The sequence below is a fragment of the Eumetopias jubatus genome, unplaced genomic scaffold, assembly GCF_037043125.1.
Source record: "Eumetopias jubatus isolate StellerSeaLion01/CBP00866 unplaced genomic scaffold, mEumJub1_p1.0 scaffold_7, whole genome shotgun sequence".
NCBI classification, from domain to species: domain Eukaryota; kingdom Metazoa; phylum Chordata; class Mammalia; order Carnivora; family Otariidae; genus Eumetopias; species Eumetopias jubatus.
In genome coordinates, this window is record NW_028274813.1 from 10,532,385 (window position 1) to 10,548,061 (window position 15,677).

A 15,677-nucleotide genomic window follows, 5' to 3' on the forward strand; every position below is an offset into this window, starting at 1 on the left:
GACTTTACGAAGCAATGACAGGTCAGTGAGTTGACAACCTCAGTAGTTTAAGTTACTGATTGGAGGGAGGTGCTTGTACTGCCTGGTACTAGAATCCAACTAGATCAGCAGTAACTGATAGAAATACATATATAATGTGAGCCACATAGGGATTTTAAATTTTCTAGGAGCCATATTTTAAAAAGGTAAAAAGGACAGGTAAAAGTTAATTTTAACAATGTATTTAATCAATTTATAAAAATTTTAGTATGTAATTAAGGTAAAATCTTTGAGATATTTTACTTTCTTATTTTTATACTAAGTTTTCAAAATCTGACGGGTATTTTGAATTTCCAGCACCTCAATTTAGAATAACCACATTTTAAGTGCTCAGTAGCCATCCATACATGGCGAGTGACTGTTATGTTGTATGGTATAGAACTAGACCATCTAGACACTTTGTGCCTTGGGTTTCTGGAAAGGGTGGTCAGGAAAGTATGGGTGAGGTCCTATAGAAGAGTCACGTAGATGGAAAAGTGAGGAAGCCTCAGGGGAATGGAAGTAATAATAGAAAGTTAGAACATTTCTTTAGCATTTAAAATGTATCATGCACTGTGTTAAGTACCTCATACTGATGAACTCAGTTCTCAAAATCACCCTGAGATAGGTTGCATTATTCTCATCTTACTGATGAGGAAACAGCCTCACAGAAGACAGTATCATAAAACCACAGCTGAAAAGTAGTAGTGCCTAGATGCTAGACTAGGTCTGTGTGCTAGTAAGCATTCTGCTACATTGCTTTGGTTTGTGCAAAGGCCTGGAAATGGGTTTCTGGAAGCAGAGGCAAGGTTATATGAGCCACTGTGGCTAGAGCCTGACATTTGGATTCATACCACAGCTCCTGTCAGGCTATCCCTGTGGAATGCTGTGAATCTGCAGGTCCAAGATTCACAAAGATTTTCGGGACTGTGGACCAGTTGCTGCCCATACAGTTAATGAATATTTCCATCACCCCCCAGAGATGCTTTGGGCCCCTTTTGAAATCTCTCCTGGGCCCTCGCTCCTTGTTCATCCCCAGGGTAACCTCTAATATGCTTTCTATCACTTTGGATTACTTTGCATTTTCTAGAATTTTATGTAACGGCATCATACACTATGTACTTTTGAGAGGGGGTGGGTGTTTGGCTCTTTCACTCAGCTGCTTTGAGATTCAACTGTGTTATTGCAAGTACCAATAGTTCATTCCTTTTTATTGATGAGTAATATTCCAGTGTATGGATATAGCACAATTTGTTTATCCATCTGTTGGTGAATGTTTTTGTTCTCTATAGTTTTTGGCTATACAAATAAAACTATCTATAGGGGCACCTGGTGGCTCAGTCATTTAAGCCTCTAACTCTTGGGTTTAGCTCAGATCATAATCTCAGGGTCCTGAGATTTATCCCCATGTCTGGTTCCCCGCTCAGCATGGAGTCTGCTTAAGAGTCTCTCTCCCTTTTCCTCTCCCTCCCCCTTAGGTGCGCATGCTGTCTCCCACTGGAGCTCTTTCTCCCACTCTCTCCCCTCCCTCCCCCGCCCTCCTAAATAAATAAATCAATAAAATCTTAAAAAAGCCACAACTATCATAAATATTTGTGTGTTAGTCTTTGTATGGGTATATGCTTTAATTTCTGTTGGGTAAATACGTGTGGAATAGCTAGGTCTTAAGGTAAAAGTAACCTTTTAGTTTTCCAAAGTGATTATACCTCTTACATACCCACCCAGTTAGAGTTTAAATTGGTCTCTGTCCCTGCCAATACTTGGTGTGTTCAGTCTTTAATTTCATTTTAGACTTTAATAATTTTAGCATGGTTTCCTTGTGGCTTTAATTGCTATCCCCCTAGTGACTCATTGAGCATCTTTTCAAGTGCCTATTTGTATATTCTTTGGTGGTGTCTTTTCAATCCTCTTGCCCATTTTTTAATTGGGTAGTTGTTTTCCTACTACTGAATTCATTATATATTCTGGATATAGCCCCTTTATCAGACACTTGGTTTATGATTTTTTTCCTCCCAGTCTGTGGCTTGTCTTTTCATTCTCTTTACAGTGTCTTTCGAAAGATCAGAAGTTCTTTATTTTGATGAAGATCAAATGATCACTTTCCTGTTTTACAAATGTGCTTATCTACAAATCCTTTGCCTAACCCAAGATCACAAAGATTTTCTCCAGTGTTTTCTTCTAGAAGTGTTACTAGTTTTTGGTTGTATGTTTCAGTTTGTGATCTTTATTGGATTAACTTTTGTTTACAGTGAGAAGTGTGGGTCAGAGTTCCTTTTTCAACCCTGCATGTGGATATCCAGCACCGTTTGTTGAAAAACTATCCTTCGTCCACTGAGTTTTGCCTTTGCATCTTTTGAAAATCAGTGACTCTCTAGGTGTGGGTCTGTTTCTGGAGTCCCCCCCCCCCCCGCCCCCATTGATCTACTTGTCTTTCTTTTTACATCAAAACTTCACTATCAGGGCGCCTGGGTGGCTCAAGTCAGTTGGGCGACTGCCTTCGGTTCGGGTCGTGATCCCATGGTCCTGGGATCGAGCCCCACATCGGGCTCCCTGCTTGGCGGGAAGCCTGCTTCTCCCTCTCCCAGTCCCCCTGCTTGTGTTCCCTCTCTTGCTGTGTCTGTCTCTGTCAAATAAATAAAAAAAAACAAAAACACTTCACTATCTTGGATACAGCAACTTTAGAACAAGTTTTAAATCAGGTAGTATAAGTCCTCTTTGTTCCTTTTAAAAGTTCTTTTGGCTATTCTAAGCCCTTTGCATTTCCATTTGAATTTTAAACTCAACTTGTCAGTTTCTACAAAAAGCCAGCTGGTATTTGGATTGAGATTGCATTGATTATAAAGCAAACTGAGGACAAATGACATCTGGACAATATAGAATCTTCCCATGAATGTAGTATATCTCCATTTTTTTAGGTCTTTAATTTTTTAGCAGTGTTTTGTAGTTTTTAGTCTATGCACATCTGTGATTAGATTTGTCCTTAAATATTTCATAGTTTTGATGCTATTGTTAATGGCAACTTAAATTTTTCTATTTCAGATTGTTGTTAAGAAATGGAAATATGATGACTATGTATATCGACCTTGTGGCCTGCAACTTGGTACCAACTTGGTACCATCTTTTAGATTTTATTCATTTATTTTAGAGAGAGAGTGAGCAGGGGGAGGGGCAGAGGGAAAGCGAGAATTCCAAGCTGACTTTGTGCTGAGCATAGAGCCCAACACAGGTCTTGATCTCACCACCCTGAGATCATGACCCACACCAAAATCGAGCCATCCACGTGCCCCCTCCATCAAATAGTTTCTTGAAGATTACATCAGGTTTTCTATAGTTATCCAGTCTAGATGTCTTTTGTTTATTTTTGTCTTACCGCAATAAAATCTCCAGTACAGTTTTGAATTGAAGTGGTAGAGTGGGCACCATTGTTTTGTTCCTGATCTTTGGAGGACAGTATTCAGTCTTTCATCATGAAGTATGATGTTAGGTCTAGGTTTTTCATAGATGGCCCTTTATTGGATTGAGAAAATTCTCTTCAGTTCCTAGTTTGCTGAACATTTTTATCAGGAATGGTGGTTTTTTGAAATGCTCTTTCTGCGTTTATTAAGGTAAGTGGTTTTTCCATTTTGAGTCTGTTGATAATGGTGAATTACACTGATTTTCAAATGCTAAACTAAACTTACATTCCTGGGGTAAGCCAAATTTGGTCACAGTGTAATTCCATTTATATATTGGATTGGATTTGCTGAAATTTTGTTGATAATTTTTGAATTTCTGTTCATGGGATATTGGCTTATAGGTTTCTAGTAATATCTTTGGTTTTGGAATCAGAGTAATGCAAGCCTTGGAATGACTTGAAGTATTCTCTTGAGTTTTCTGAAGGAGTTTGTATAGAATTGGTATTTTTTTTCTTCCTTAAATATTTGGTAGACTTCATCTGTGCCTGCACTTTACTTTGTAGGATGGATTTTAACTACAGATTTAATTGCTTTAATGTATTAGAAATATTTGTGTCACTTATTTTTTCTTGACTGGTAGGTTTTTTTTGCAGTTCCCTGTGTTTTGAAGCTCTGTTATATTTAGGTGTGTAAATGTTTAGGAATGTTATATCCTCTAAATAAATTTATTCCTTTCATTATGAAATGGCCCCCTTTATCCCCAGCGTATTGTTTTTTCTAAAATCTTCTCAATCAGATATTAATGTACCTTTCTAGCTTTATATTTTGATTAATGTTAGCATGGTGTGTTTGCATACTTGTATTTTTTTAAAGATTTTTTTTTTTTTAAGTAATCTCTACACCCAGTGTGGGGCTTAAATTTACAACCCCAAGATCAAGAGTCACATGCTCTTATCAACTGAGCTAGCCAGGTGCCCCTCATACTTGTACTTTTAATCTATTGACGTCATTGTATTTAAAGTGGGTTTCTTGGAGCTTCTAAGTTGGTGAACCCTTCCTTGTTCTGGAAGGGTGGTGCACCCCCAGTTCCACGGAGACAGAAGCCCTTGGAACCCTTCCAGACCTTGCCTTATGTACCTCTTCATCTGGCTTTTCATCTCTATCCTTTATCATATGCTTTGTATTAAACTGAGACTTGTAAGAAAAAAAACTAAAATGGCATTCTTGTAGAGAGCATGTGTTGGGTCTTGCTGTTTAATCATTGTGACTATCTGTCTTTTATTGAGATCTTTTACATTTCATGTGATTATTGATAATGGTTAAGTTGTAATCTGTTATTTTGCTATTTGCTGTACTCTTTAACTTCTTTTGGACTGATTATTTTTTGTAATGGCATTTCATGTCCTTTATTGATCTTATTAGCTGTAACTGTTGTTTAAGTGGTTGCTTTTGGGTTCATAGTGTATATCTTTAATATGTCATAGACTGTCTTCAAGTAATAATATACTATTTTTTATATAGTACAAGAATCTTACAAGACTCTATTTCCCTTTCTCCTTTACATTGTTCTTTTTGTTTTACACTTTATATGTGTTAGAAATCCAAAATACATTTTTATGTTTAATAATTTTAAGTTTAAACTTAATATGTTTAAATAAGAAAAAGAAATCTTTCATATTTATCTATGTTACCATTACTGTTTCTGGTACTCTTCCTTTGTACAGATCCAGAATTTCATCCAGTAGCATCTTCTGCATGGAAGACTCCCTTTAGTACTTCTTGTAGTTCAGGTTTGCTGATGATAAATTATTCAGCTTTTGTGTGCCTAAACGTCTTTACTTTGCATTTTTTTGAAAGGAATATTTGCTAAGAGAGTTGTAGGTTGTCGGATTTTTTTTCAGGTCTTCAAATAAAGATGTAATACAGTCTTCTAGCTTTGATGGTTTCTGATGAAAAGTGCTGTTTATCTAAAGTGTTAAGGGGCTGTTTGCTCTCTTTTGTTATAATTCTTGCTTACGGTGCCTTGTTTTCTTATGGGTTATTTTTTTACTGAGAGCTGCTCGTTTTCCTTTGAAAATAATTTGTGAGCATTTTTTAAATAGTTTTTTTTTTTTAAGATTTTATTTATTTGAGAGAGTGAGAGGATCAAGTTGGGGGAGAAGCAGAGGGAGAGGGAGAACCCCTTGAGCTGACCCTGTTCTGAGCGCAGAGCCTGACTTGGGGCTCAAACCCATGACCCAGGCTGAAACCAAGAGTTGGACGCTCAATCGACTGAGCTACCCAGGTGCCCCTTGTGAGAATTCTTTGAGGCCTATGATAAAGGTTTCTTCCTCCAGAGATAATTTATTTGCTTTTGCTGGGGGCATTATAACTTTGGAACTACTTTAAATTCTCAACTTGAGCTGTCTTGTTTGTTTGTATTAACCACCCAGAAGATAGGATTTTGGGCTTCATATACATTCAAAGACCGGTTTGAAAATGTTCAAGCATAGATAAAAGTGTACTAATTTTAAGTTTTCTGAAGAACTAAGAAAATTGTCTTCTACTGCCATCTTCTGCAGCAAACGTCTTAGGAAACTGTATATAGATTTCCATTCCCCATACCCTAATGTGGTGGTGTTTCTTCAAAACAACGACAAAACACACAAAACCTGTCTGTTTAGAGTTTCAGTGCTTGGACTTTGTGTGTAGTTCACATTGGTGACCTCAGGCCTCAGTGCTAATCTGCTAGACTTTTTCTCAGGCTTTTAATTACTGATATCCTCTGGTTGCAGTGCTTGCTGTTGGGCAACCTGTGCTGAGTGGAGGAGCTTTGGGTTGTTCAGGGTAGCACGTGTCTATCAGGGTCCCTTATTCTGTGTAAAAGAAAGAAGCCCAGACAAAAACTGTGTGTATTTATTGATTCACACTGTTTCTGTTTTTTGTTTTACTTCTAAGGAAGCGGAAAAACTCTTGCCTTTGCCATTCCAATGATCCATGCAATACTGCAGTGGCGGGTGAAGAAGAAGCCTACTCCAGCTCCAAGTAACAAAGGAGCATTACCTGGTGAGACCAGAACTGAGGCTGGAACTGAGTCTGGAGTTTTGCCTGATGAGATTGGAATTGAGGGTGAAGTCCTGCCCAGTGAAGCTGAAGTGAAGGCTGCAACACCACCTAGCAAGGTCAAGACTGGAGCTGCTCTCTCAGACCAGGTGCTGCCCTTCTGTGATGATGATGCTGGTGAAGGGCCTTCTTCTCTGATCAGGGAGAAGGCCATCCCCGAACAGGATGAAGACAAAGAGGAAAAGCTTGATGAAGAGGAGACTGGAAGGTGGAAGCAAGAGTTGGGTGGCAAAATCGCCACCTGTAAAGCACATCCAAAGCGCCCTCTGCTTGGTCTGGTTCTGACTCCCACTAGGGAGCTCGCTGTCCAGGTCAAGCAACACATTGATGCTGTGGCCAAGTTTACAGGTGAGGTTTTAATTCCGTTCAATAAATACTTACTGAGAGGATCCTAGATGCTGGGGTGGCAAAGGTGAACAAGCTATGGCTCCTACCCTTTTGGGGGAAATCTCTCTCGATCTGCCAGAGAATTAAGTCTTACAGAAAATTGTTTGAGTGACACTGTCTCAGTTCTCCCAAGGATAACGCATAGCCAATGCCACTCTAGATGCATAGGAAATTAGTCAATTTGTTGGATATGGTGGATGCTTAAGGCAGGGGTTGGCAAAGTACCTCTTTTTGTAAATAAAGTGCAGCCACACCCATTTGTTTACATAGTATCTATGGTTGCTTTTGCACTACTAAGGTAGAATGAAGTAAAGTTAGTAGTTGTGACAGATTTAGCTCACAAGGCCAAAATGCTTACTGTTGACCCTTTAAGAAAATGTTTGCCAACCTCTGCCTTAGGGCACTAGAACTTATTCTCTCAGGGAGTTCCTTTCGGGAAGGGCTGCACCGTGAGAATTTTAACTTTATAATAAAAGCAACAGTTACTTACCAAGCTCCTACTGTGTGCCAGGCACTTTGCTAAGCAGTTTGCCTACATGATCCTGTATTTTCTTTCCACATTGGATACCTTGAGAAGTCCTCCACCAGAGAACAGAACAGACAGTAGGCATTAGAGGCATTAATTCTAATTGAGGGGGATGGGCAGGGCTCTCTTGGGAAGTGTGTCACAGCTGCAGAGTGACCTCATTCCCAGCATTGTGGTGCCCTATTGCTCAGTTTTCCTGGAACTTTGGCTGTAAACATGCCTGGGTTCAAATCCAGCTCTTCTGCTGTTGATAAAGGGGAGGGAGTAGAAAGAAATGAGGTTGGGGAAGTAGGCAAGGCCCAGATTATAGAAGACTTAACGTGCCTTCTAGGAGTGGCACTAAGGGTCAGGCCAGGCCCACTCTTTTAGCGACCCCCCCAAAAAAAGAGGGGAGCTGTCCTGGTGATGGACTGCCTCTGCTAATCTGGGGGCACCTGTGTCATTCGTGGCAGAAAATATGCAGCCAACTGAATAACAGGGTCTTTTCTATTTTGTGTACCGTAGGAATTAAAACTGCTATTTTGGTTGGTGGAATGTCTGCGCAGAAACAGCAGAGGATGCTAAACCGCCAGCCAGAGATTGTGGTCGCCACTCCGGGCCGGCTGTGGGAGCTAATTAAAGAAAAGCACCCTCATTTGAGCAACCTTAGGCAGCTCAGGTAAGTGACTTACCTCCCCTTTCCCTTTCACTCCCTTTTCTGTTGTGGGCCTGAGGTAGCATGGTAGCATATATATTACCTTCTGCCTATCACTAAGTGCCATGGTGTGATACCAGTCTGACTTTGGCCTTTAGAAAACCATGCATGAGGGGATTGAGTCCCTGGTGGTGGTGGTGGTGGTGGTGGTGGTGGTGGTGGTGTGTGTATGTCTGTGTTGAGATTGGAGATGGTAGTTGAGTGTGCTATATAAATGACTTCTCAGGTTATGTGGGTCTCTCTGGATCTGCAGGTGCCTGGTGGTCGATGAGGCTGATCGGATGGTTGAGAAAGGCCACTTTGCTGAGCTCTCACAGCTGCTGGAGATGCTCAGTGACTCCCAGTACAACCCAAAGAGACAGACGCTTATTTTTTCTGCCACACTGACCCTGGTACATCAAGCTCCTGCTCGAATCCTTCACAAGAAGCACACTAAGAAAATTGACAAAACTGCCAAACTTGACCTCCTCGTGCAGAAGATTGGCATGAGGGGCAAGCCCAAGGTCATTGACCTCACCAGAAATGAGGCCACAGTGGAGACACTGACAGAGACCAAGATTCATTGTGAGACTGATGAGAAAGACTTATATCTGTATTACTTCCTGATGCAGTATCCAGGCCGCACCTTAGTGTTTGCCAACAGTATCTCCTGCATCAAACGCCTCTCTGGGCTCCTCAAAGTCCTGGATATCATGCCGCTGACACTACATGCCTGCATGCACCAGAAGCAGAGGCTCAGAAACCTGGAGCAGTTTGCCCGTCTGGAAGAGTAAGTCAGGCCTGTACCCAGAGCCCAGGTTCTAGTCATTAGGTCAAGGTTGCCAGGATGGTGGGGAGATGGTGGGAAGCTACCTTCTGACATGGAAGCCCTGTCGGTAGAAGGTAGCCTTTTTTTGCCCATCATGAAGCAGGCTACTCTCATCTAATGCATTTGGTTGCTGATAATGCCCAACAGAAACTTTCTTAATAATGAGTAATGGTGATAATACCTATTGTTGTGGAATACTTAACAATAAAGTATCATGTTGGCATCTTAGATATGTTATCACATTCAATTCTAACATCCTTGAGAAGCAGCAGAATGGATTCATGGTTAAGAACACAGACTGGAACTAGACTGCTTGAGATTAAGACCTTGGCTGTGCCACTTCTAGCTGGCCAAATTACCTCAGTGTGTTGCAGTTTTCTCATAATTAGCATAATAGTAGAATAATAGCTAATGGAGAGGGTTGTTAGGAAGATTAAGGGAATTTATACATATAAAGCATTTAGAACAAATGCTTAGCCTATGGTATGTACTTGCTAAGTGTTAGTTTTAATACCAGTTTTCATTTATTTTCATTATTATTTTATAGATTGATAAAAGTAAGATCTAGAGAAGCTAATCAGCCTGCCCAGGGTTTCTCATCCTGAAAGTGACAAAGCTGGGCCTTCGACAAACCGGTCAGATCCAGAGCTCATGCTTACCATGCTGTCACTGTGCATCTCCTTTTGGGCCAGACTGATGCTCAGGCAGCAGTTGTGCATATTGTCAGGATAAGGGCCTGAGAAGTTGAGGTCAAGTCTAGATTGACTTTTGCCCAGTGTTTTGTCAGGTTACAGAGTGATTAGTTTCTAGAACAAGTGTCTGGTTTACCTCCCTTGGATTATTGCTAGGTAGAAGTTAGCAGTTTATATGGTGTCTAAGTGGGGTGTCTGTCTGATTGGATGGAGTCCCCTAAATGTGGGGCAACAATCGGGTGGAAGCCAAGGCGCTGGCGTTGAAAGAATTCACCTGAGGCAGAACAAAGGAGCCACAAGGGAGTGGGCAAGCAGGACAGCAGAGGAGAGGCTGTCTGCACATTGCAGACGGTGGATGGGGCTGTTTTTAAAGGGGGAAGATGAGGTATGCGGGGCCATGTACGGAATTCTCCCTTTTTTGGTAACTGTGCCTAGTTGTAAGTAGCCTATTGGTCAGTTAGGGCCTATGGGTATTTTGAGGTGGGTCGCCTGATGGGTGTGTCTATATTCGGCCAGATGGTAGCTGTGTGTCCTTTCTTTCTACATTCCTCAAGTCTGTTTGCCTGAAAGTGGCCTCTACATCTTATTCGATCAGGGATTGGGAAACTATGGCCCATGGGCTAAATCAAGTAGTTTTATTGGAAGTCAGCAAGGCCCATTTATGTGTTGTCTGTGGCTACTTTGGCAGTAGCAGAGTTGAGTAGTTTCAACAGACACTATCACCTGCAAAGCCCCAAAATAATTTATGGTCTGGCCCTTTATAGAAAAAGTTCACTGCCTTTGACTTAAACTAGTGGTTCAATTTGCATCATATTCCCCAGCCCTACCTTAGAAGTACAGGGAGCAGGGATTCTGAAGAGCCCAGAGTCTTTAAGTTTTTAAGACATAGATCAGGTGCTTTTGACTTTCCTTGAACTACACGTACATTAAGAAACATTCTACCCAGTGAAATTATTGAGTGCTTACTGGGAGCCAGGCACTGTTCTAGGTAATAGAACACTGAGTAATGCAAAGCCCTTGTTACAGGGTTTACATTCCAGTGGAGGGAGATCATAAATTAAAAGCAATTATGTAGTTTGTCAAGTGGTGCTGAGTGCTGAGGAGTAAAGTTGTGCAGGGAGTTGTACAAAAGTGGGGTCAGGGAGGTTTCCCTGAGAGGGAGAGGTTACAGCGGAGTGTGGGCAAAGCAAGGAAACCTGAATGTCTGGGGAAGACTTTGTAAGGCCTATGGTGTAGCAAGTGCAGAGGCTTGGAGGCCAGACCATGTTTGGCAAATTAGAAAGAAATCAAGGATGTCTGTGGGACCTGAGGGAAGTGAGTGGGAGGGTGATAGATGATGAGGTCACTGACCTAGAATATGGCCTCATTTACTTTACTGGAGGTGGTCTTTTATGATTGCAGAGTGTGGCTTGTTGACTGTGGTCAGTGAGACCCAGCTTTGGATCCCAGCTCCACAAGTGAAGAGCCATGTTGGTGCCTTGGGAAGTTAACCTCTCCGAGCGTACTCAGCAGGCAGCAAGGAGCTGCTCACGGACAGCTGTAGGTTGTTCTTGACGGGCTTGTCTCTCTCTCTCTCCCGCAGCTGTGTTCTCCTGGCAACTGATGTGGCGGCGCGGGGCCTGGATGTTCCCAGAGTCCAACATGTCATCCATTACCAGGTAGGGGAATTAAGGAATTTGTTGCATCGAATGGGGAATTTTTTCAGCAAAGTTTGGGGAGGGAGGAAAGAGAGGGAGAAGAATTGTTAGTGCCAAGGCCTCATGCAGCAGAGTACCACTGACATCTAGTGACTGACTAGCTGCTGCCATGTTTGGAACACTCATGAGATTTATTCGCAGAAAACCTATTGGCACTTCTGATATCACTTAGCCCTTCTCTTTGATTTGGGCAAACTCATTGATGTTGGCAGGTTAGAGTCCTATTTTCTTCCATGGAATGGGCATAGTAGCATGTAAACTGGTTACCCTGGTGTAGAGAAGTAGGAGAGTGTGGTGGTTAGGACCTGCCAGGGCTTAAATCCCAGCTGTGTAAGCTTGAGCAAGCTGTTTAATCTCTTTCTGCCTCAGTGTTTTTATTTGTTAGATGGAAGTTAGCAGAGTATCTTCTTCTTTAAGTTTTTATTAAGGTAAAATAAGTTCTTATGTGTGAAGAATTAGAAAGACACAGGGCTTATCCTGAGCACTTACTAAATGTGAGCTGCTGTTGATACTGACATTAATATTAGTGCACACACCTGGTAAATCCTAGCATAGAGTGGTGGTTAGGCTTCAGAGCCACCCTTGCAGGGTTCAGATGCTTGTGGCCTGCTTCATAGTTGGTTAGCTTTGGGCATGTTACTTAACATCTCTGGTTTTTGTGTCATGGTAAACTGGGAGTGATGGTGCTGCCTAACCCTTAGGGTTACCATGAGAATTAAATGAGCTCCTGCTGATGAAACCCCTGGTACAGCGCAGCGTTAAGTATAAAGTGGTAGCTATTCTGGCGTTATTATTTTTCCTTTCTAATCCGTCATGCTTTAAAAAATCTTTCAGGGTGTAGGGGCACCTGGGTGGCTCAGTCAGTTGAGCGTCCAACTGTTGGTTTCAGCTCAGGTCATGATCTTGTGGGTCATGAGACCAAGCCCAGTGTGGGGCCTGAGCTCAGTGGGGAGTCTGCTTGAGGATTCTCTCCTTCTGCCCCAACCCCCACGTGCACTCACTCTCTCTGTCTCTCAAATAAATAAATCTTTAAAAAAATCTTTCAGGGTGCCAGTTCAGTTTAGCAAATCTTTCTTCTCTTCGTGGGGAAGGGGCTGGGCCAGTCTTTGTGGGAGAGATCCAGATGAACAAAATACAGTCTTAGCCCCTGAGAAGTATCAGACCAACTAAAGGAGGTGAGACCAACAGCCATAATTTAAGGCAGAAAATATTAGAATGTTGCAAAATATAATGGGAGAGAGTGGTAACTTCTAGTTTGGGAGGTTGGAAAGGGCTTTCTAAAAGATGCTTTGCATTTAAGGATGGGGAGGATCTGGGCATGTAGAGGTGGAAGGGAAGGAGGAGAGAATGTGTGGAAGCGGGAAGTTGGCTGCAAGTGGGGGCTTATGTTGGGAGAAGAAAGTGAAAAATGGCCATTAGACCGCATTTCTAGCACCATTATGAACAGCTAAGTAGTTAGTGCTGCATTGGAAGTGGGAGTGTTAACCTGGGCTCAGTGGAGAAGACTGTTCTGGATTCGTGGTGTGGGCCCTGGGTACAGGGAGGGAGGGATTGTCAGCACCCAGGCCACACGTATGGATAATATATCCAGTATGTATTAGAGTAGAAGCAACGGAGCCTAGGGGTTAGTGTGGTCTTTGCAGCTTGACTGCTTCAGTTCGAATCTTGGCTCCACTATTTAGTTCCTCCACCTAGAGGGAATTGCTTAACATTTCTGTGTGTCAGTTTCCTTGTCTGTAATATGGGTAATCATGAAAGCACTTCATGTTATTGTTTGTGAGGAATAAGTGAGATACTACATGCAGAGTGCTTGGAATTGCCTGGCCCATTGTAATCACTCAGTAAATGTTGGTTATAATTATCATGTTCAATCATTCATATAGAGTTAATGAAGAATCAGTGGATTTTCTTTAGTTAGAGTGGGAATTAAGGTCAGAGCTTTGACTCAGGAAGATTGCAATGGCAGCTCTGGGCTGGGTCAAGGGGAGTGGGAGAGACTAGAGACGAAATAAGTGACTGTTGTTCTGTTGAGTGGTCATGAGGGCCTGAAACCAGGGCACGGGGTGTGGGAGGGCAGACGCTGCACAGTGAATGGGCTAAAGAATTAGGACTAAGGAAAAGGGCTGGATTCTAACTGTCTGGCTCGGGGAAGCTGGCCCTGAGGGAAGAACACTGTTGGGTGATAACCACGTGTTGACTTCTTGGTTCCTCTGGCAGGTCCCTCGCACCTCGGAGATCTATGTCCACCGAAGTGGTCGAACAGCTCGTGCCACTAATGAAGGTCTCAGCCTGATGCTGATTGGGCCTGAGGATGTGATCAACTTTAAGAAGATTTACAAAACCCTCAAGAAAGATGAGGACATTCCACTGTTTCCTGTGCAGACAAAGTACATGGACGCGGTCAAGGTAAAAAGAAAAGTTAAAAATCTGGTACTAATGAGGGAAGGGATTGTGCTGCACCTTCACCTTGCTGTGAGGCTCTAGTTCTGCCAATAGCTATTTAAATAGGAAGATTCGTTAAAAAACAAAAAAAGAAAGAAAGAAAAAGGAATGGGGGTACTGTACGTGGTAGAAGGGAGAAAGCTGAGTGGTCAAAAACAGGAATTTTCTTCTTGAACCCTTTCTGCACTGCCTGCCCCTGGAGCTTCCACTACTACCTTCTTCCTCCACTGGACAAGGACAGTGAGTGTGGCTTCCTGGACATCCAGTGGTTGTAGGGAAGTGAGGTCAACTTGTCTTGCTGAGGCAGATACTAAACCTTTTTCACATTCCTGAAGCAAATGCCAGTAATTCTACGTTTGGGGTTTTATTTTATTTTATTTATTTATTTTTAAGATTTTGTTTATTTATTTGACAGAGAGAGACAGCCAGAGCGGGAACACAAGCAGGGGGAGTGGGAGAGGGAGAAGCAGGCCTCCCGTGGAGCAGGGAGCCCGATGTGGGGCTCGATCCCAGGACCCTGGGATCATGACCTGAGCCGAAGGCAGACGCCCAACGACTGAGCCACCCAGACGCCCCTCAAGAGGTTTTATTTATTTATTTATTTATTTATTTATTTATTTATTTAAGATATTTATTTATTTGAGAGAGAGAGAGAGAGAGAGAGAAACAGCATGAGAGGGGAAAGGGTCAGAGGGAGAAGCAGACTCCCCGCTGAGCCGGGAGCCTGATGTGGGACTCGATCCCAGGACTCCAGGATCATGACCTGAGCCGAAGGCAGTCGCTTAACCAACTGAGCCACCCAGGCGCCCAAGAGGTTTTTTTAAAGACACAACTTATATGAGCCTTTGCTTCCCAGAGGCCTGAATGCTGTCAAATGAACACACTATTCCTTTCCCCCAGGAACGAATCCATTTAGCTCGACAGATTGAGAAAGCGGAGTATCGGAACTTCCAGGCTTGTCTGCACAACTCTTGGATTGAACAGGCAGCAGCTGCCCTTGAGATTGAGCTGGAAGAAGACATGTATAAGGGTGAGTGGACTGGATGGGACTTGAAGAATACATTCAGCATTTTTCATTTGTTTTTTCCTTCAACTTTTGTCTTGTTGGAACTTCGCCACTACCGTGGGTCCTGTTAGAATCAGTAAAGATTTCCTTCTTTGCGAGAGGCCTTAGTCCCAGATGAGCCTACAGTCCTTGGCCTTTGTTCCCTCTGTCTTACTTGTCGGGAGCCTTCGGCTGCCTCCCTCATGTGACATCAGGGGGTAGGCTTTGCAGCCCGGGGCCATGCTGGTCCATTCCCTTAACTGGCTGTATGACCAGGTCAAGGTCTTTAATCTCTCTTTTGTACCTAGGCTGTTATCATTTATAAGATGCAGGTCATAATGTTCCTACCTCATGGGGTTATTGCAAAAGATGGCTTGAATTGATGAATATAAAGTGCCTTTATCAGTGCCTGGCAAATAGAAAGGATTTCATACATTTTAATTTATTATTTATGATTATTGTTACTACTACACCACTCATCATCTCATCTGACTTCCATGGTCTCATTACATAAACAGAGCAGAAATTTTTTTTTTTTAAATATTTTATTTATTTATTTGACAGAGAGCAAGAGAGGGAACACAAGCAGGGGGAGTGGGAGAGGGAGAAGCAGGCTTCCCGCCGAGCAGGGAGCCCGATGCGGGACTCGATCCCAGATCCCTGGGATCATGACCTGAGCCGAAGGCAGACGCTTAACCGACTGAGCCACCCAGGCATCCCCTGAGCCCCTACTCTGAACCTGGATCTGTGTGGCCCTGCTCTAGGAAGGCTCTTGAGTCTTAAGAAGTGGAAGAACCAGATCTAGAACCGATGACACCAGAGTCGATCCGGTGTTCTTTCCATGCCATAGTGGGCAGCCCAGCTGAGGTGT

General features: G+C 42.7%; 1 protein-coding gene across 8 annotated transcripts in view; it reads left to right on the plus strand.

Moving 5' to 3' along the window:
* DDX24 (DEAD-box helicase 24) overlaps window positions 1–15,677 on the plus strand; it is a 33,060-nt gene that overhangs the window by 2,628 nt on the left and 14,755 nt on the right. For 7 of the 8 annotated variants that reach the window (XR_015768466.1, XR_015768463.1, XR_015768465.1 and 4 more), the window contains 6 exons: window positions 6,351–6,863; window positions 7,933–8,086; window positions 8,376–8,891; window positions 11,205–11,280; window positions 13,537–13,725; window positions 14,662–14,791. Coding sequence is in view for 1 of the 8 variants with exons in the window: in XM_028098766.2 (XP_027954567.1) it covers window positions 6,351–6,863; window positions 7,933–8,086; window positions 8,376–8,891; window positions 11,205–11,280; window positions 13,537–13,725; window positions 14,662–14,791 (1,578 nt within the window). In the remaining 7 variants the exon portion in view is untranslated. Of the gene's footprint in view, window positions 1–6,350; window positions 6,864–7,932; window positions 8,087–8,375; window positions 8,892–11,204; window positions 11,281–13,536; window positions 13,726–14,176; window positions 14,345–14,661; window positions 14,793–15,677 lie in introns of those variants that run through there. The other variant, XR_015768468.1, reaches the window with a different exon arrangement.